At 47.2% G+C, this 21,785-nt stretch overlaps 3 protein-coding genes across 4 annotated transcripts in view; 2 read left to right on the forward strand and 1 right to left on the reverse strand.

The window, feature by feature from the left end:
• rec8b (REC8 meiotic recombination protein b) overlaps positions 1–1,057 on the forward strand; it is a 14,297-nt gene extending 13,240 nt beyond the window's left edge. For both annotated transcript variants that reach the window (XM_056584383.1, XM_056584384.1), the window contains exons 17-18: positions 1–10; positions 685–1,057. The exon at positions 1–10 is cut by the window's left edge and continues 97 nt beyond it. In XM_056584383.1, coding sequence (XP_056440358.1) covers positions 1–10; positions 685–791 — 117 coding nt within the window. In that variant the 3' untranslated portion in view covers positions 792–1,057. The remainder of the gene's footprint in view (positions 11–684) is intronic.
• A 2,227-nt stretch (positions 1,058–3,284) lies between these two features.
• On the forward strand, positions 3,285–6,925 carry si:ch211-196f5.2 (uncharacterized protein LOC556372 homolog). The gene is made up of 4 exons (XM_056583722.1): positions 3,285–3,755; positions 4,182–4,281; positions 4,603–4,747; positions 6,113–6,925. Exons 1-4 carry the CDS (start codon positions 3,538–3,540, stop codon positions 6,190–6,192), a joined length of 543 nt encoding a protein of 180 aa, XP_056439697.1. The 5' UTR covers positions 3,285–3,537; the 3' UTR covers positions 6,193–6,925.
• A 605-nt stretch (positions 6,926–7,530) lies between these two features.
• Positions 7,531–20,454, reverse strand: ipo4 (importin 4). The gene is made up of 30 exons (XM_056583702.1): positions 20,005–20,454; positions 19,678–19,764; positions 19,391–19,470; positions 19,254–19,295; positions 18,912–19,041; positions 18,143–18,325; positions 17,784–17,849; positions 17,472–17,573; positions 17,292–17,375; positions 16,764–16,919; positions 16,579–16,632; positions 16,276–16,385; positions 15,998–16,106; positions 15,536–15,665; positions 15,317–15,430; positions 14,795–14,908; positions 14,188–14,311; positions 13,193–13,304; positions 12,825–12,952; positions 12,654–12,731; positions 12,278–12,335; positions 11,912–12,017; positions 10,568–10,761; positions 10,015–10,065; positions 9,760–9,885; positions 9,064–9,290; positions 8,697–8,829; positions 8,059–8,163; positions 7,884–7,953; positions 7,531–7,675 (listed from the first exon to the last, which is right to left on the reverse strand). The coding sequence occupies exons 1-30, from the start codon at positions 20,068–20,070 to the stop codon at positions 7,545–7,547; spliced, it is 3,270 nt and encodes a 1,089-aa protein (XP_056439677.1). The 5' UTR covers positions 20,071–20,454; the 3' UTR covers positions 7,531–7,544.
• Between the last annotated feature and the right edge of the window lie 1,331 nt (positions 20,455–21,785).

Genomic DNA, 21,785 nt, shown 5'->3' on the forward strand with positions numbered 1-21,785 from the left:
AAACTCCTAGGTGAAATAGTGCATCATGGTCTGTGAAAGATTAGTAGTCTATCGGCTCTGACTTTTAGGTCTAGTGGTGCAACATCAGTCTGAGAGAAGGAAACGAGAGGAACGTTTAATTTTGAACAATATGACCTGAATTGAGCCATTGCTGTACAGCACCAATCTCAAAAGAGCTTTGGCACCAAGTGATGCCAAAGAAAAACCTGAACTTGTTATGCTGACAATTCACTTCTTTAAACTTTACTTTGTTGTTGGAATCCTAAAAATGGGATTGGAAAATTAAAGAAAGAAACCAGCCAAATTAAGCAAGATTTTGAGTAGTATCCAACCGGAAAAAACCAAAGCCTGGCAAAGTGCACGGGCAGAGTGCATGCAGGTAGAACGCTAGACAGTCAGCAGATCATCCATTCATTTTATTTGGGCCGAATCTAATGATTGGACAGGATTACAGGCCTTTAACAGCCACAGATACCAGATTGTTTTATTTTTGATTTTTGAATCAAATGATTGTTTTATCATTTGATTCATCTATTGATGTCGGGATGAAAGGAGAATTATAAAAAAAAATGACAGAATGCGTCTAAATTAAATTAAGAAATGACCATTAAGGTGGACAATCCCTTGTTGGATAATGTTAATGACTGTTTTTGTGTTGTGATGTGTGTTGTGTCCTATCTGCAGAGCTGGTGTCATCCAGGGAGCTAATGGTACAACAGCGTGGGCCCTATAGCACCATCTTGATTACCCAACCCGAACCGAACACACACACACACAAACAAAATCCGTAGACACTTAAACAGATACTTTTAACACCTAAATACTTTACCTTCTTACCATAAAGTACAACCCAAAAAATTAAAAAAGACGGATTAATGCATCGTAAACAAACACACTCTTTACAGTTTGTTCTGAAGACAGTAGTTTTAATCTTTTAAATACAATAGCTGCCTGTGCTAGTGTTACACAACTTTTTTAACTCATTTTAACCCGTTTTTTATATATTTATATATGTATTTATAACATTAAGTATGATCCACAAAACTGTATTACTGTATGTACAACTATGTGTTTTATACGTTTTATTGAATTAATATGTTGCTATTTAAAAATATGTATAATTAAACTTGATTGATGTAAGGATATTGCTTAATCTTCTATTTCCCATCGATTTTATCAGTCTCTTAAGGGCTTTTGGTGTGAAAGTGGTGAAAATGATGCGACAATAGAATAAAATTGAACCTGCATCAAAGGTAATACTTTATAGGCCCTATATAACCGTATACAACCGTGCACTATTCAAAGTCCTCAGGAAGCCTGTATCGACTATCCCTTACTGGCCACTATGCAGTAGCAGACTGTAGACACTGCAGTGCTGGCAGAATACCCTGATCCCATGCATCAGTCATCCCATGCATCAGTGATCCCTAACAAATAAAGTGCGTGCCTATTTAATGAGTCAGGTTAGGGGTATCTATCTGTCTCTGAGTGGATGATGCGTGTGTGTGTGTGTGTCTGTATGTGTGTGCATGTCAGTTGTTGTGGGTCAAGGGTCTTTTTGGGTTGGTACCTCGCGTGTAGAGGCAGTCACAGCGGAGTCACAGCCTCATGTAACTCTGCGCTAGGTTGATTTTTAACAGGGCTGGTTAGAATGACTTCACCCTGTTTACAAGCACACAGCCAGGCAGGCCTGCTGTCAGCACATCGATGACACAGTGTGCCTCTGTTAAACCCAGGCTTCATCCAGATCTGACCGATGGGCTGCTCGGTTGATATTCTAGTGTCAAGAACAAACAAAGAACAACGATGGATGTTAATCATTATTCGTAATAGGTAGTCAAATTTACAAATTAACGTTAACGGAAATATTATTTGTCAGAGAGCGGGAGAAGATGGCACAGAAACACAGAGGTGTTCCAACACTTTAGTCATGCAGATTTTTTATCCTAACATCTGAAGGTCTGTGGGTGAATGTAGAACCACCTTCTCTGTCAACATAGCAGCACGTGTTCATCTAGTGGTGGAGTCAGCAGCCACACCGCACCCAGCTTGTTTCCATACCAACGTGGAAACATCACTTAATCTATGTCGATGATCTAAAGGCTAATATCCACATGCTATGATGTAATGTGTCCTCAAATGAAATGTGACATGCCGTGTATAGAATGCGTGTTTAGCCGATAAAGAACACAGTGGAGTCATCCTCCTCCCCATCACATCTAACTAGTGCATGTGGTATAGGCCCACTATAGCGCCTGGCTTGCGTTTTTGACCACAGCAAAAATGCAGAAAAATGTAGCGTGCTGCTGCAAATGGCTAACGTATATTAAGAATACCTTCACCTGAACTTTCAGACAACAACAGTGTAGAGAGGGGACAGATAAGGAGATAAATGAAGGGGAATACAACCGAAAGGTCGAGCAATGTGTTGCATTTGATGGCTTTGTCCAGACATTAATTACCAAGATTCATTATTTTGTCCCCTGGCGAGTTTGGTTTGTTGGTGTGTGTGTGTGTGTGTGTGTGTGTGTGTGTGTGTGTGTGTGTGTGTGTGTGGTTGTGTGTGTGTGTGTTTTTTTTTGTGTGTGTGTGTTAACCGTGACCTCTCACTTCTGCGGTCAAGCACAATTGGAGCCGTCAGGCATTACCTCATGGATATTACCTCTACACAGATTTAGAATTGACTACAGTTCTTTCTCTCAATGGGAGCTCATTAACTGAAGCAGAACATCTTTGCTAGCAGCTTTTGATGTTAGGAATTGTTAGGATCCCACATCTTGGCCATTTGGCTCAAAAGAAAAGACTCACTAAAACCTGGCAAAATAGAACCTGACAAACACAAAATCTAAATGCAACAGGTTACAAAGGGTGACATGGAGTTACAGTGTATTCAACATAGAAAGACTGAAAGTTGGAGCTGAAGAGAGAATACATCTAGTATTCTCTCTTCAGCTCAAACTTAGACCTGCCTAAACTCTTGCAGCCACTGCCATTTACAGCTCCTGTGCACAACAAAAATTAATCCCACAAGACTAACGTCAACGCCAAACAACATTAAGAGTAATAGTATTGAGCAACATGTAAACAAAAATATTTTCTTCTGTGTCGGCATGTTTTAAAAAGATGGCCGTCAAAAACATCATCAACTTTTCGGAAGCCTTTCCGACGGCGTAATAATCTTCACGCCCGGGCGACACATAACACACATTCCCACCGAGGCGGCCTATAAATGCCTCCAGCGGGGTCTATCCACACTCAGTCTCCCACACTTTAAAGAGATCGAGGCCTTTGTCTTCAGAGGAGCCCAGCAGAGCACGGCACAGCTCTGATCTACGACGGACAAAAAAACAATAAAGAGAGATTTATTGGAGCAAAAACTGTTTGGTGGGGGGGGGAAAACAAAAACTAGAATAAGACATCAGCAAAGAGCATAAGGTCAACTGCCTGGGAAAAGAAAGCAGAGGAACTACAGGAGGTGAAGAACACACAACTCCATCGTTTTCCCTCAAAGCTCCACTTCGACTTCAAGCGTCAGAAATGGCCGCAGGGGACGAGAACAACGGACCCGTGGAAGCGGGGGAGAGGGCGGGCGGCGGGGACGCCCCCCCGCCGAGCAGTAAGGGGTCCCGCTCAGAGCTGCTGTGGGACATCCCCATGTCGGTGTCGCTGCCCATCGAGGTGCAGAGGGACCTGGACGCGGCCCATCAGCCCTTCCCCTTCCTGGACACCACGCTGGCTGACCTGGGCATACAGGAGTGAGTACAGGCTCCAGGGAGGGTGTGAGTGTGTGTGTGTGTGTGTGTGTGTTATTCGTGTGTGTGTGTTTTACTTGACCCTGCAGTGTGTGTGTTTTACTTGACCCTGTGTGCCCGGATGTTGTGAATGTGTACACATTGTGTGTGTGTGTGTGTGTGTGTGTGTGTGTGTGTGTGTGTGTGTGTGTGTGTGTGTGTGTGTGTGTGTGTGTGTGTGTGTGTGTGTGTGTGTGTGTGTGTGTGTGTGTGTGTGTGTGTGTGAGAGAGAGAGAGTGTAAGTTACTTGACCCCAGATCATGTTGTTAATCGGTGCACATTGTGTGTGTGTGTGTGTGTGTGTGTGCGGGTGTGTGGGTGTTTGTACGTGTGTGTGTGTGTGTGTGTGTGTGTGTGTGTGTGTGTGTGTGTGTGTGTGTGTGTGTGCAGGTCGGAGGTGAAGGAGCGGGTGGTGTGGGTGGACACCAAGAAGACGCAGGTGAAGAACAAGGCGGGGAAACTGAAGGAGAAGGAGATCACTGTGCTGGAGGTGGGTGGTCATGGAGGAAGACCAGACACAAATATATTGAAAAATAAGCACGTAGACACAGCAAGGGTCAAATTCAACAAAAAAAACTAAAATGATACACAAGGCAGACTCAAAGAGCTTCACATAAAAACATTGCTTTACAATCAAAGGAAGTAATAGAATAAAAAGTAAAGAAGGCATTGTAGACGGTTAGGATTAAGCAGAACGCTAGAGCAAACATAAAAGTCTTCAGTTACGTTTTAGAAGTGGTAAGGATTGGGGCAGGTTCAGTTGAACATCATGGAGAGTGACACTAAGCACTTCCACTTCCTGTCCCTCTAGGTGCGGGTCAAGGCCCAGAAGCCGGGGGAGAAGCAGCTACAGGAGGTCCTGTACAGCACCGAGGCCCACACCGACCGTTCCTTCTGCCGCACCGGCGTGGAAATCCTGCCCTGGAAGAACCGACAAACGGGGCCGGACTCTGGAGGTATTGGTTCATACATGGTTCTCACAGGGCTAGACCCTGGAGGTGTTGTGGTCCTCTTGCTCTGGACATACTGTCCGCATAGAACTGTGTAAAGCCGGTCTGGTCGGATAAACACTGTGAGACCAAATCTGTAAGATAGCAGTTTAATTTTAAGTTATATTTGTCATTTACTGCATTTATGATCAAATATCAGTTCTATGTGAGTGTTTTGAAGGGACTTCAATAATGAGGTCTTCATTGGGGTGTCTATCTCTATCTCGTGTGTATCTGGTCAATCTCAATATCGATAATTTGACTAGTTTGTCTTTCTTTAAATGTGGCCTTTTAGTCACTAGAAAACAGCATTGGAATGGCACGCATGTTTTATTTATTGGTCAAATTTGAAATTCAGATGATAAAAACACCTTGAGAGACAGAACATGTGATCTTAGCATTCAACACTATTCACACATAGGCAGGGGCGCCGAAAAGGGGGGGTAAAGGAGACGGATTCTAGGGGCCCATGATGGAGGGGGGCCCAGAGAGGCCCCTAATGATGATGAAATTATAATACAGAAAAAATAATGACACTAAGTTTCATTGTTTTCATGGGGCCCAAAATCCCTAGCGGCGCCCCTGCACATAGGCCTGTAGTCCAGGTTTTAATCAGTAGGACACACACACTGTCCATTTTAAAGTCGGACACGCACACAGTCCATTTGAAGGTATTGGCAGAACAATAAATGTTACTGATTGCGTTTTCATTGCAAAGGGGCAGTCAATAATTAATTATAGACCCCAGGCCAGCAGTGTAATGACCCCACAGGCTGGGCTGACGTATGAATGCTGCTGTTGTAAGTCACAGCTCTGTGCCGGGGCTGCCCAACGAGATGAGATCACAGCCTCACTCAAACATAGTTCACTGCAGTTGATGTCGCCACTGGAAAGATGTATTGGGGCCAGGATGTGTGAATAACACAACTGGTTGAGTTATTCAGATGAGCAACAGGGCTGGACTCAAAGTATGCCGACTAGGAATAGTCCCACAATTATCCGATTATTTGTATGTTATTGACCGTATTGATAGAATTGGGAGGCATGAGGGAGGATGTGAATTCCTGGTTAATTGAATAAAATGGTTTTATCGTTTGTAGACGTTGCAAGAAAGACCTTTTGCATGTATGTCATGCAATGACGCAAGCATTGAGTGAGAATTAAATATAATCTTAGTTTACTGCAGATTGCCTCAGCTGAGACGGAGAATCGCCATTTGCCATGGACTCTTGTTAATAACGCTGGCTTTATAGTACCAGGAGGAACCATCTTTATGGATAATTAACATCATCACATTTGTTGGTTATGTATTCTCCCCCCCCACCCCCACAGGTGAGAACAGCCTGGCACCAGTTGAGATGACCCTGGCTTTGGACTTGAACAAACAGCCCAGAAGTGAGGCCTCACAGTAACCACGGGACATCTGAACGCAACAAACGCAGACGACTGGAGTGGCTGAGAGAAGTCACAGCAATCTGCTGATTAACTGAACGACCGAGAAAATTAATGTTATCTAATTTTGATAATCTATCAATCGTTTGTCATTTATCTAGGAGAAATAACAAACATTAGCTGCTTATCGTTTGGTTAATTATAAAATGAAGAGTTTGGGTTTACTGCTTTGTCAGATGCATCAACGATATTTGAGATTGGGATTTGATCACTTAAGACAAAATGGTTAATCACTTGATCTAAATGGTTATCGTTGGATTAAACTACACCGAAAATAAGTAATTTTAAGCCCCACAATCTAGTTTTGATTTGAGGAAATCAAAGCGTGTTTGGCTGAACCCAATATCCTAATTAGGTCCTTTAATTTGTTAAAAAAAAAAGTGTTAAATAATATGTTGTATAGTCTAGCATTGTTTGGTTTTGGCAGTGTAGCTCATCCAAGCTAGTATATAATCATTTGTTTGAAAGAAATGTCCCCGGCTGTTAAAATGTTAAGTGTGTATAATTCAGCTTTTGAAACCGAGCTGTACAATATAATGTTAATAAAGTGTGACTCATGAAACGCATCAAGCATCGATGTGTCATGTAAACAAAATGAACAAAGAAATAAATGAAAGAGCCGCTTTTTGTAACAAACGTGTGTTTGTGGGCCTGCATTATTACAGTCACTGCACGGGAGCATTATAAGCAACTAAAGAGTCTGCAGCAAAGTCATCTTATGTGGAAAATGGCTGAGGAAAGCCAGCACAGACCTTCCGGTAAACAACACAATATATGGGAACCAAATAAATAGAAAAGAAGATGGACGAAGGTGTCTGAGAAAAAGAGGCATTTATGTATCCAATTCATAACTTGTCAAAAGGCAGTTGGTAGTTTTTCGGAATAGCAAACAAAAATTAAGGAGGAGGGGGGGGGGGGGGAAGCATTCCTGCTCAATGTGAAGAATGGCGCCGGAGAAAAAAAGAAATGAAGAGTGGTATGTTATTTCATAAAACTTGGCATGCACACAAACAAATAAATTAAAAAAGTTAATACTAGAACACAACAGTTGTTGGATGAAACATGAGCCGACTCAAACTGGTGCTGAACAAGCAGGAAAAAAAGGGGTTTCCGAAATGCATATATACTGAAGAGTGCTCTCCCATTCGTCTTCTCTGTTTGGTTTTGCAATGGAAGTAGAAAGTAGAGATTTATTGTATGGTTTTATCATATTTATGTTGCTCTTTCTCTAAAACCGGTTTTCCCCAGAGGAGCAGTTGGTCAGCTGGATGGTAGGGGGGGGGGGGGGGGGGGGGGAGGAGAGGGGGCGGTGCTACGACACGCTGATGGCTGCGCTCAGCACGGCCTGCTGCTCGGCAGGAAGTGAGGTAACTGCGGCCTGGAACTCCGCCGAGTGCTGCTGGGCGAAGTTGCGGATCAGCAGACCCAAGTGGTTCTGGGTCTCTGTGGAGGGGGGGGATTAATAAGGATCAGGTCCCATTGATGTACTATAGTACTATAACTTTATATGTTCGAAAACTTTGGGTGATAATATTGAGGTAAAGGTCAAACTGCAGTAGTTTCAAAACACAAGCGAGTCATCCTGAGGTATTTGTGTTACTTTCCACGAGCTCAGTTTGAAACTCTTGATCTTAAACACAACCGGCCTCACCTGTGTCCACATCTTTGGATCCGAGCACGTGGGTGGCAGCGGCCACTATCGTCTTCATCTGGCTCACGATCTGAACAGAAACCGAACACGGAGCAGGTTCAGACATTTGAAACGCAAGCCGCGGCTGAGAGAGCTGAAAGTAGGCCGGAGCGCAAGTGGGGCAGGGTGTCCTCACCAGGGCGGGGCTGTGGGTGTACAGCATGGCCAGGCAGCTGTACACCGTCTTGTTCTCCTCCAGGTCCTCTTCCAGGGGCAGGCGGGCCACCAGGGCGGGGACCACCTGGGAGAGGATGAGGAGGAGGAGGAACAGATGCTGACGAGAACTCAGTACTGTTCACATTTTGAAAATAATGAAGGCATTTGGTTTTCCTTTTGGCAAAACAACTTATTTGGGATGAAAAGTTTGTAGCAGTGCAAAGAATTGATCCTGGGTCAAATCTCGACTTAATCGTAATCATAATAAACGTTGGATACGATATAAATATGGACTTTGAATGCTTAGCTTAACATGCCTGCAACTGTATGAGAAACCAATTACTGGCTGTTTGGATTTCCGGGTAAAGTCTATCAAACATTCTGGCTACACCAAATCTGATTGTAGCTAGTGAGAGTGCTTTGTTCTAAACCATGGGACAAAAATAACAGCCCCAGAAATAAAGAAAAGAAATACGCAAAACCTTTTGATGGTGGTTATGGCCCACTGTTATACGTTTGGTTTTATAATCTCAAACAAAAACGGAAATTCAATAAGGCCAACACGCTTTAACGATTGGAGCACTGAGAAGGCCTAGCAGGAAGAATAGCGCAGCGTACCTGCTCCAGGGGGATGACCTCCACGTTGCTGGTGATCATCCGGCACAGGGCAGCACACAGGTTGTCAATGACACGGCGGTCATCCTCCTTGGACAGCAGGTTGGAGAACACAGACAGCATCATGGGGAAGTCGCTGTCGGACACAACGCTAAGGAACACACGGCTGTTGGAGTGGACACACACACACAAAGTGCCTGTGTGCTTGACTAGTAACACCGTTAATCAATAGTTTCAATAGTTTCAGCCTCACTTTGATTAAAAAAAACCTCTACTAAAAGACAAAAATATCCCCCTCACACTACAACTGAATCGGTGGTCGATCCGATCCCAAACAGCCGCGTCCGCAGCGATACCGAGGGGAGGATACGAGACGATGACGGGGCCGGCGGCCTCCGCCAGGGCGCCCAGGCCGAACACGCTGTTGTTGCGGACCTCAGAGTTGCTGTCCCTGACGCCGGCCACCAGCACGGGCAGCAGGCGGTTGGCCAGACGGCCTGCCACCGCCCGGCCCCCGCTAACCGTCACCAGGGACTGCAGCACCTCCCCCAGCGTGCCCACCGAGAAGGAGCGGTCCGCCACCGTGCACGACGCCTTCTGCAGAGAGGGGAAGGGGGGAGCACAGGGTGAAAGTCATACCAGGGGCAGCTTTTAAAAAGGTGACCTATTATACCACCAGGTGTGCGTGTGATTAGCCGTTACAAGCCGTTTTGAAAATCTGCCTCTTTCGACATCACACGTGGGCGTGGCCACCTAGATGTGTGACGGATAGATGAGCAACGTTTGCTACAGCCCACCGGGTAGGCTGGTAGACTCATCTATACAGCATACACACCACTTGTGATGTCAGAAGAGGCCGATTTTCCAAACGGCTTGTAACGGCTAATCACACTAACGCCTGTTGGTATGATGTCACCTTTAAACATTGGAAGAAATTTCGGGAAATACCCTTTGAATAAAATCATTAATATCCAATCGATAAAGGGATCAGGATTTTTTTTAGGAATCCTTTAGGTGAACTTCATTGTCCAGTCCACTCATGCCACACAGAGCTGCGCTGACTTACTGCCTTGCTCATGATGAGGGGCAGCAGGTCGTTGAGGTAGGGGAGGAAGACGTCGGCGGGCACGGCCGAGGCAAGCACCGGGATGCCCTCGCCGGCAAACTCCTGCAGCATGGCGTCGTACTCCGCCTGGAGAGAATGGGCGTCACATGGACGAGACCAAGATCCATTCAGTTTTGAACTATATGCATCGATGACGAAAAATAATAGCAATCCAAAACCAAGTCATTCCTAAAAGGAATTCAAAAGAGAGCCCACCTGTTGGTCCTCGTCTTCGGCCTCGTCACCCCCGCCATCTTGACACACGGTCTGGGTGTCAGACGAAACACAAAGTTTAGAAAAGCATAAAGCATTTTATGGACATGACATTGTACAAAAGGTCAGACAAGTAAAGTTCATTTCCTAGTAAAAGCTTCCCCTGAATTCCCCGGCCCAACTTGTAAAGAACGGTCCACATCATTGACTCTAAATGACTAATAACAGCACAGGAGTATAGGGCAAACAGAGGTTTCCCCCGTTGGACAGAGGCCCTGTTTGACTCGACAATGTAAACCCCCTATGCATCATGGGACATAGTGCAGGAATAGATGTGCATTGCTTGTACCACTTTCACGGTGCATTATGGATTTTAAGCAGGAACAACATTTGCTCATGGACAACCTTAGAAAACAGCGACACCCTAAAAGTACAAGTTAGTAACTAGTAACTAGTTTATTATAAAAAAAAAAAAAAAAAGGTCACATGTGCCCATTCGAAAATGGGAGACAAAACTGCCGGAAACCCCCAGGGCAGACAGCATCCATTCCCCCACCTTCTTCTTCAGCACGTCCCGGATGGCGTGGCTGATGTCCTGCAGGCGCCCGGGCTGCTGCAGCGCCTCCCCCTGGCAGGCCTTGACCACGCCGTTCATGGCCTCCAGCACGCTCATCACCACGTGGCGCTCCCGCTCCGAGCGCACCGTCTCCACCAGGCAGGGCAGCACCACGTCCAGCAGCTTGTGCATCGCTAAGGAAGGGAACCATGGTCATGGGTTGGGATTTTAAATGTCGGTTTCGCTCAGGTGGAGGCAGAGCGGGTTTGGCTTCTAACGGGAAGGTTGCTGGTTCGATTCCCCGGCTCCTACTAGTTGGGAGTCGAGGTGTTCCTGAGCAGGACACCTCCCTTGTATTGCTACCGGCGAGCTGGCTTTCATCTTGCATGTGTGACTCCGTCGTCACTTGGTGAATGGTTGCAAGTCACTTTGGATAAAAGCGTCTTCTAAATACCCTCAATTAAAAATATAAATTGTTTTATTCAACAAGCAAAAACAAATTGATGAACCTTACATTTTTCACCGCTAGAGCTTCATTCCCTGGTTGTGTTCTCTTTAAACTACCTTCTGCAGCACTATAACTTCCACTGAACGTCGTTTGGCTTGTTCTCAGTGTAACATTTAAGTCACTTTTGAGGAAGGGGTGTCCTAAATAACAACGCTTTTTCCCCATGTTTTAAGTTGCAAGTTGGGAAGAGGTAAACCTCTCCCAAAAACAGTCAGCAGTTAAGTTTAAAGGCTTTCGAGGAAACAACTTCCCTTGAATGGCACAAAACTGAGTCCTTGGCCTAATCGCATCCGAACACACACCTCTGATGACCTTGGCCTGCAACGCTACACCCTGCCCCACCAAAACCACGACGGTGCAGTCTGCGCCGGCAGAATAGATATGCTGCGTCGCAGGGATTAACAGAGGGGGACGGGTGAATAGAGAGGGGATGGGGTGAGGGGGAGGGTGGGTGAATGGGGAGGGGATGGGGTGAGGGTGGGTGAATAGGGAGGGGATAGGGGGGAGGCTGGGTGACTAGGGAGGGGATGGGGTGAGCGTGGGTGAATAGGGAGTGGATGGGGTGAGGGTTGGTGGATGGGGTGAGGGGAGGTGAATAGGGAGGGGATGGGGTGAGGGTTGGTGGATGGGGTGAGGGGAGGTGAATAGGGAGGGGATGGGGTGAGGGTGGGTGGGTGGATGGGGTGGGTGAATAGGGAGGGGATGGGGTGAGGGTTGGTGGATGGGGTGAGGGTGGGCGAATAGGGAGGGGATCGGGCTGGGTAAGGGTGGCTGAATGGGGCGTGGAGGGGGAGGGGGGAGGGTGAATCGGGTCGGGGTGGGGGGCGGCTCTGTACCCTGGTGGTTGGCCTCGGTGGGGTTCTCCTTCCACACTTTGTGCTGAGCGCGGCAGAACTGGCCCATGGCTCCGAACGCTGCACGCCTCACATCCTCGTGGGGGAACTGGGGAAGGAGAGAGAGCGTGAGAGGTGCGTGTTAGTGTGGACTGGATTTTGGATAGCAAAAGATAAAGCCAAGAGCTCTCATTAAATATGCAGAGACAGGTGGAGGGGGGTGGACACCCAAGGGAAGGGTATTTTGTGCCTTTTCATCAGAAAAGACAAGTACATCCCTCCCTTCCTCCCTCCCTCCCTCCCTCCCTCCCTCCCTCCCTCCCTCGGGCCGTGTAGCCCCCGGCAGGTGGTTGTGTATGGGGGACTGACCTCCTTCATGTCGTAGACCTGCTGGAAGCAGGTCTCCAGGTAGGGCTGGAAGGCCGCGCTGACAGGGGCGGAAAATACAAATGTTAGTGTTGACCTTGACCAGAGGGGAAATGCTCCGATACCTTTTGGAATATTATCTTACCGAATGGCACCAGTAACAAATGATTGTGCGCGTTTCATTTAAATCAACAAAAAGACACTGCATGATGTTATTTTCAACAATACAATTTCGATGGTGGTTTTTCAAATTTTTAACCCAACAACAGCCGACTTGACTTCTGCAAAAGGTCCCTCTTGCTGAGCCTCGGGGCATTCCTGGGGCTCATCCATCATAGCGGGGGGCACACATAGCGCCGTGTTCTGCGTGTGAGCTCACCCCGTGTTGAAGGCGATCTCCCCCAGAGCGTCGCAGGCGTCCTCCTTCTCGTCGATGAAGGCGTTCTCCACGCTGAACCTGAGGACGAGACAGCCGTCGTTACAGACTCGTTCAGAGAGGACGTCTGAGCGCCGTGTGCGTCGCGGAGGGCCCGCCTCCGTCTCCGCCTACCCGGCGATGTCGTGCAGGTCGATCTGCTCCTCGTCCGTCAAGATGGCGTCTCCGTCTTTCTCGATTTCGTCGTCGTCGTCATCGTCTTCGTCCAGGAGGACGAAGGTCTTGTCCTCCTCCAGGTGTGTCTGAGAGACAAGGAAGTGTTTTAGTTTAACACTTAAAGCTTGGGTGGGAGGTTTATTCTAGAAGCATGTTCTGTCCTATTTGTTGGAATTCTCTTCGCAACCCGACAGCAATCAATAAATCCGATGGCTAAACGACTAAAAACACTAAAATAATGAATAAAATGTATGACTGACTAAAATCTCCCCTGTAATAAGCGATCCGTTCATTTCATAAGGTGCTTTAAATAGATGAGGTGCTACCGTCACTCCTTCGGTCGACTTGAGCCCCATCAGCATGACGGTGGTGATGGAGTCGAGGTGAGGGGTCAGGCAGTCTGGGCTGACGGTGGACACCGCAGAGTACAGGCTGTACCTGCAACACAGAGACACAGAGTTAGAGAGACAGACAGAGTTAGAGAGAGAGACGAACAGAGAGAGAGTCACAGAGTTAGATAGAGAGACAGAGTTAGAGAGAGAGACGGACAGAGACAGAGAGAGAGTCACAGAGTTAGAGAGAGAGAGACGGACAGAGACAGAGCGAGAGTCACAGAGTTAGAGAGACAGACAGAGACAGACAGAGAGTCACAGAGTTAGAGAGAGAGACGGACCGAGACAGAGAGAGAGACGAACAGAGACAGAGAGAGAGTCACAGAGTTAGAGAGAGAGACGGACAGAGACAGAGAGAGAGTCACAGAGTTAGAGAGAGAGAGACAGACAGAGACAGAGAGAGAGTCACAGAGTTAGAGAGAGAGACGAACAGAGACAGAGAGAGAGTCACAGAGTTAGAGAGACAGACAGAGTTAGAGAGAGAGAGACGGACAGAGACAGAGAGAGAGTCACAGAGTTAGAGAGAGAGAGACGGACAGAGACAGAGAGAGAGAACGGGAGAGTGGAACAGAGACGGAGAGAGAAAGAGAGGGACAGAGAGAGGAATAGGGAGAGAGAAAATAAAGAGTTTATAGAGGGTTTAACGAGAGAACACTGGATTATAGGAAGGCCCTAGTTAAAACTATGGGAATAACACAATACGCAGGAAGATAACCCAACCCCAGAAAGGCCCAGGAAGAAAAGCTCCGATACCAATATCCAAAATAGTGACTTGGAAAAGAAAAAGCAAAGAAATTCAAATAGTCTGCAGGTGAGACTCGTCAGCTATACACGGTGTCACTCATCGAGTGAGTCAAAAGCTAGGATTGGGGACGTGTTCTGGATGACTGGGCAGCTACCCCTGGACGGGTCGAGGCAGAGGAACGTACGTGCAGCGGCGCAGGTCCGGGTCGTCGATGGTGTTGCTGAGGTTGAGGCCGAGCTGAACGCACTCGGCGGCCAGCGGACCGAACACGTCCTTGCCGATGGTGCGAGCCAGCACGGACAGGGTGTCTGCAGAACCCCACAAGCAAGAGGGTCAGCCACCTTTACACGGCCAGGGTCATCGTGGGACTGACGCGAGTCATGAAGCTCATTACGCATGCAGCGCTTTTATGTTCCGGGGGACGTTTAGTAGACTACATCATCACTTGTTTGGTCTACTACCCGTAGCTGGTACAATAAAGTGGTGGACTCATAGTTAGGGGCCCTGTGTTCATCACATGGGTCGATAAGGGTCTGTTTGAGAGCCTTCATACTTCTAGATGCCCCAAAAATATACATGGTCCTTTTCCATCATCACCAGTTATAGCAGGACGGGTAAGCTGAGGAGTTAGACCAGTTATTCTCTCCCACTTGTTTTTCCCTATCAATGACTTTGGCCTTGTGCGACTACAACCGCTAAAGTCATTAAAAAGAACACATCACGATACAAGGAAGCTACGCCCGTTCCATGACAAGGGATGTGCTCCATGTGCTGTGCAGCGGGCCGGTTACCGAGGGCCTGGGTCTGCAGGGCCCGCATCTCCTCCGTGGTGGCCGTGAGGAAGCCCTTCAGGCTCTCGATGACCGGGGGGAAGTAGGGAACCAGGAGCTCCTTGGCCGCGTTGGCTGGAACACGGGACAGAAAGCAACCACATAAAAGGTCACACAGGGATACCGCCCAGAGAACATAAAGAATGGACCAAGACCAAAACATGAGCTAAACGAGCTAAAAGACCCAAGTATTACCTCATTTCAAAAGATTGTTTCAAATAAATAATAGCTTCCTTTAAAACGTTTAGGGGGTGGGATTGATGGCTTAACCTGTCGGTTAGCGCTAACCACATAGGCAAGACACCTTGTAGATGCCCGTGGTTCGATTCACATCTTTGATGCTATGCTCCATGCCCTTCCCCCTCTCAGTCAATCCACTTCCCCGTCTCTACTTACCGCCCTGTAGATAAAGGCCACGAGAAAACCCATAGAAAAATTAAAAAGAGACACAAATCCTACGAGTAGCATCCTCTAGGAACTGACCTATGGCACCGATGGCGGACACGGCCAGCTCTTTGATCTTGAGCTCCTCTGCGTTGTGCAGGGCCGAGAGCATGGTCTCCATCAGGGTGGGCAGATAGGGGGCGATCTCCTCGCCTGTCAGGACGGACAGAACAGTGTCAACCGGAACATATTAGACCGAGGACATCAGCGCCACTACACGGGCGCCACCACACGGGCGCCACCACACGGGCGTCTCACCCAGGTTCTCCATGAAGTTCTCCAGGGCGTAGAAGGCCTTGGTGACGTGGCCCACCTTGGCCTGGTTCAGGCAGGACATGTACCCCAGCAGCAGGGGCATCAACTCGCTGCAGTACTTGCTCACCTCGGGCTGGGGGACAAAATGACGATGCAACGTTACTTCCTTAGACACAGATTGCATTCCCGATCAAGAATCCTGCCAACGCCAACGCCAACACATGCTCCGCCAATAAGGGCTATATTTAGGTATTGTGTGATTTTATCAACCTGACACTCATTTAGTAACTTGCCTCTGATTATCTATAATTTATTTTAAATTGCTTCCTCTGAATTTTCAACACGTTGTAAACGAAATAACCTTGACTTTGGCGAGTTACGTATTCCGTGTATAAACTAATATCTCGTTCAATAGACACTCCTTCACACACCCCCCTGGTAGTACTTAACACGGCCATGGCTGACCTGCAAGTGTTCAGAGAACTGTCCCAGGGCAAAGAGGCCGGCACTGCGCACGACCTGGTTACTATCGGACAGACTCTGGCACACTGTCTGGAGCATCGAGGACAGCAGCCTAGCAACAGACACACACACAAACAAGACACGAGAAAATCAGCATCAATGTTGATCCACTTTGTTCAGTGATATGAAGAGAGTGGCTCCATTTGGGTTCAGGTGTCGTAGATGATCATACGTCCCGGAGTGTATGAGGCTAGAGGTTCTACGGAGCTATAGGGACTCACTTGGTGCGTATGTGGTCCGCACAACCCTCAGCCAGGACCGCCAGGCACATGAGACCCCCCTTCCTCTCATAGGGGTTTCCACTGGAAAGACAGGCCTGGGCCAGTGGCATCTGTCACACACACAAACACACACACACGTTCAATCAAGGGGAGGGGGGATTAGCTACTAGACCAGTCGACCCACAGCTGAGGTAAACTATAGGAAGCAATGCACTCAATATACGATGAAGGCATTTAGAGAATTAGCATGAGTCACATGTGACGAGGACTCAGCTCAACAGCTGAGGGGCGGTGACGACTTACCAGCTGCTGGAACAGCTTCTCCGGGGGCATGTGGAGGGCCATGGTGTCGATGACCTGGAAACACACACACACACACACACACACACACACACACACACACACACACACACACACACACCTCGTTAACATCCTTAACTTACTGACTGAAGCAGGGGTAGTGGGCGAGGGCGGAGGGGGGTCCTCACCTGGGCGGCATAGTGCTTGGGGCTCTCGCTGTCGGAGCCGTCCCCGCTGTCGTTCTCGTCGTCCTCGGGGTCCTCCTCGCCAGGTGGGGGCGCCGCGCTGAGCACGGGGAAGATGCCCTGCAGGATGGGGCTGAGGAGCTTGTGCTTCAGCACCGTCTGCAGGGGGGAGGGAGGAAGGGAGGGGGGAGGGAGGGAGGGAGGGAGGGAGGGGTTCACTCTCAGGCTTCAGGCTGCTCCACACTACCATAGATGGAGACATGGTATTTGTCAAACAAATATATATTTATTTTTTTTACAGTTTTTGCCTGAATCCTTTTCTGAAAATGTTATTAAAAATGGACTATGGAAAATAATTCAATGATGTGTTACAAAATTTAAGTAATATGGCTGCTTAAAGAGAAAAGGCTATCGGAAGAAACAAATGTGTGGGGTGTCATAAAAAACAAATAATCCTCAGCGACAACACTGCAAAGCACTTTCACACAACAAAGACACACAGGCCGACCCTCCCCCCGGCCGTGCGCTCACCTTGCTCTTCAGGCGGATGAGGAATGCGATGCAGGAGAGGGCCTTGACGCGCAGGGAGTCGCTCAGGGTGGTGTCTGTGCTCACCTGGTAGGGAGAGGACAACATGCGTTATCAAGGCGAGATGGAAGACCACAACACCACGTCTGGACCACTGGTTGAGCGGAGTGAGCCGCTGCTCACCTCCAAGCAGAAGTGGACGATTTCCACGATATGCGGGACGATGATGGACACCTCACTCTCCATCAGCTCGTCAAAGATTTCCATGGCCTCGCTGGCTTGGTCCTGCACACACACACACACACAAACACAGGTATTACTTCAACCCTGGCAGCTTGTGGTTTGATTAATTGCATGTGGTTAAATTCACACACACACACACACACACACACACACACACACACACACACACACACACACACACACACACACACACACACACACACACACACACACACACACACACACACACACACACACACACACACACACTACCTGATCGGCCTTGATAAGGTGTTTCAGTGCGATGATCATTTTTGGGATAAGGGAGCGCATCAGGTTCTGGAAGGCAACGGACAATCACTCAAATCAACACAGAGTAGCCATTTTAGATTGGAGGGTTATCTGACTCAGACACAGAAACAGATAAGCACTAGAACATAGTAGAAATACTAAAGAATACCAAACAACAACTAAGCTTGGTTAAACATAAAAAGGAGTTTCATTTAAACTTTATTTGACATGGGAGGGTAATAAAAAACGAATTGCCATGTACAACAGGGCCCAGGCAAGCAGCAGCAGAAGCCGCCGGAGTAGGAAGGAGCCGTCAAGCTCAGCCGTTGCGAGCGTCTCACCATCTCCTCAGAGCCCACGTAGGCGGTGATGGCGGTGAGGGTGAGGATGCAGTAGTACAGGCACGCTGGGTTCTCCAGGTCCTGCTGCAGAACGTCCCCAAACAGCTGCAGCAGCTGGTGGTAGTGGGGCTTGAAGGGCTCCGGGTTGGACTCCACCACTTTGCTCAGTAGCAGCAAGCCAACCTGGGAAGAGGGGGAGAGGGTTGGCGATAGAGTCGCTGGACTCAAATTAAAAGCATTCAATCAATGATTCTTATCTCTTTCGATAGTTATGGTACTTTTGTTTTAAAAATCTAAGCCACATTAATGATTGTCATGTCCTTTGATAGTTATCTTTTTCTGTGGTGTTATTACGGTATTGACTTTTGTTTTGATTAAAAACGTTACAAAAATGAATCACAAAAATCATGGATTCATATCTCCTTTGATAATCATCATCACTCATTCTCCACAACGAAAACATTCCCATCTTTATTTGGAAGGAAATCATATACGGCTTGTACATCACAATTCATCATGGGATAGGTTTCAAAGGACTTAAGGTAAAACGTAATGAACGTAAATATACAGTCATGTAGGCTAATGAAACAGACTGTGGCAGTAAACATAATAACCTCTCCCCATAAAAAATATAATTACACAATGAATTACTAAACAATGTCACACGAACATTAATACTAAACATAATCCTTTACAGTTCAATGCTCCTATGCTTCCAAAATGGAGGAAGCCATTGCAATGGGAGGCTCCGTTGTGACAGGTTCCCTACCTGTCTGTCCTGGGGGTTGTTGCTCTTGGTGGACTGGTTGAGGAGCTCCAGGAGGGCGGGCCAGCGGTCGGGGGTCTCGTGCTTCACCATCACCGCGCTCAGTTGGGAGAGCGAGTGACGCACAGTGTGGCTGCAAAAGAACGCAGGGAAGAAGAGCTCACCAAACAGGCTTCCATTCCTCATTCACGTGCAGGGAGATGTGTCTGGCATGTGAAGTCATGCAATGGTGTGTGTACGTGTATGTCTGTCTGTCTGCTGCTTTGCATGAAAATATCAGAAATAAGCAGTCTTGGTTATGTGATTAGGGTTTCTGTCAGAATATGGGTTTTGTATGCGACTCACTCTGATTCCTGGGTGAAGGCTTGCAGCACCACCACCTTAAGGCTGTGTAATTCAATGGAAAATGTTAATGACATTGAAGAGGGTCTTTATGGTAAATACTGGGGTGTGTCAGTACACAGAACGGCTCATGAGTCTACCTTTCTCTGTGATCAGGGCTTATCTTCTTCCAGTGCTTCTTCACCCTCATCCTCAGCATCACTGCAGCTGACTGGCGAATCTATTCAAGGTTTTAAGTTTAAAATGGAGCCAATATCTATGGCATCCCAGAGACTATGGGATATAAAATCGGGGGGGGGCACATTTAAACACAGATTTGACACACACCTCCCTCCCACCCATTAGGTTACATTAATTTGTAATGACATTATATGGACTGCATTAAAGATAGTGCTTTATCGTTGTCTCTTTCTTAAACACACAATACCTGATGGTTCTGGGAAGTGGTCATGACAGCACACAGGGCTGGGATAATTGCCGGGTCTTTGAAAGCCAGCTTCAACTGGGCTGTGGCCTGTTGAAGGGACAAAACGGATCAACACGTTGACAATAACGATGAGGAAGAGCAGACGGCAGATGTAAAAAAGATCACGTATTCTCATCGACCATATGTTTGACAATCTGTCCTGTTTTCACATGGCACCATGACAAAATCTGCCCAGTTTTCACATGGCACGATGACAACTGGTTGCCAGTGCCACTGTCACCGTGAAACATTCACCCCCACTAACTACACAGAGCGTAGTATCTTTACCTGCTGAATAACTGCATTGTCAGGCTGTGTCAGCTGCAACAGAATTTGCTCCAGTTCCTCTGACATCTTGGCACCTAAGTTATGATTTTCCCTTCGTTGAATGTCGGAGTGGGGTTTCAAAAGTTGGGAGGAAGGGAGGGTTCTCCTTTCCTTCACTTAGATATTAGCGACGTGTCGGACAAATATTGTAAAACCGGACAAGATATGGGAAGTGAACACGTTGTCACTCGCTAACCGGCAGCCTCACTGCGTAACGACAAGTGTGCCGATGGATATGATCGATATTTCGTAAGCCGGTAGGGAGAAAGACCGAATCGGTAGTGGTTGAGATTCAAGTCGTGACATTCAATCTGGATCATTTCATCCAGTCGCCTCCACGCGGGGCAGAACCAGCGATGGGGCAGCAGCAGTACCATGTGAGTTCACTTGTTAAAGGGACCGCGCATTATTTCAGCGGTTGGTGGAACTGCACAGCGCCTGCAGTTGGAAGGGAGGGCACCGTACACGTTGCAGACCATAACAGAAACGCAGTCTCTGCAGCCCTACATCTCCAATTATGCTCTAATTTATTATTTCACGTGTCCGTACGCACGCACACACACACACACACACACACACACACACACACACACACACACACACACACACACACACACACACACATACACATAGCAAAACGACATCCACGTTTCATTTTGCAGTGTATACAAGTCTATTATTTTTTATATTTCTATGTTCTAATTTATCTTACTATTCATCATTTGTACGTTTTCTCATTATGTATGTACTGCTGTCAATTTCCTGAACATTGTACTTGGTTAGCATAAGTATATACCAAATAAAGTTTGGCCGGTGAGGTTGGTGCTCAATTCAACCTTCAAAGACATTTTCATTGGGAGCATTTTAGATGTTTCTGTGAAAATGTATTCAAATTGAAAAACAGATCATCTAGTGACTAGTCCATCAACCCTTGATCCCTTGAAGGCACCTCTAAAAGCCACTCAGGGTGGAATGTAACCTTTCTTTGTGTGCATCAACCAGTCCTCAGATGATCAGCAATCCCTCCACCAAATGGCCTCAACCTCCAATAAGCTCTCATCTGCATCTGAGACGACATCTCCATGATAATGCACCGCACAAACGTTGTGTTCCCCCGCCCAAAACCACAGCCTCTGACATCACCCCTCTTATCTCACCCACCTAGCCCTGTGCTCCTTATCTCTTCAATTCAATCCATTTCAAATCAGTTCAATTATAGTTGTATAGCCCTTTATCACAGGAACAGAATTGTAGGGCTTCACAGGCAATATATGTATGATACCCCCCTGACCCTAGCCTCCCAGAGGGCAAGAAAAAACTCCCTTAATTAGCTAGGAAGACATTTTGAGAAGGAAAGCAGAAGGAACTCCTTCCAGGAATGATCAGGAGTGCAATGGGTGCATTAATTGACATATATACATAAAGGCAGAAAAAACATGGCCGGTTAACCATAAGAACAGACCAGTTATTCAGCTGTGGCCACTGCGATCTTGCTTGTTTACCCAGAACCACAGCATGTCCATCAGTAGAACATTGGTAATGCAAATGCTGCAATTAGGGCACACCATTCTCCCATAGCTCTCCCTAACTGAATCATTACCATGTCAAAGTACAGCACAGCACGCAGAGCATAACAGCATCGGCTAGGATGCAAACACAGGGCCTAATCTAAATCAGTTTTATATACTATTTGTTTTAGGTTATTTCAGAAGCAGCACACCAGGTTTACACAGAATTGGAAG

This window comes from Gadus chalcogrammus, chromosome 23, assembly GCF_026213295.1.
Source record: "Gadus chalcogrammus isolate NIFS_2021 chromosome 23, NIFS_Gcha_1.0, whole genome shotgun sequence".
Classification (NCBI taxonomy): domain Eukaryota; kingdom Metazoa; phylum Chordata; class Actinopteri; order Gadiformes; family Gadidae; genus Gadus; species Gadus chalcogrammus.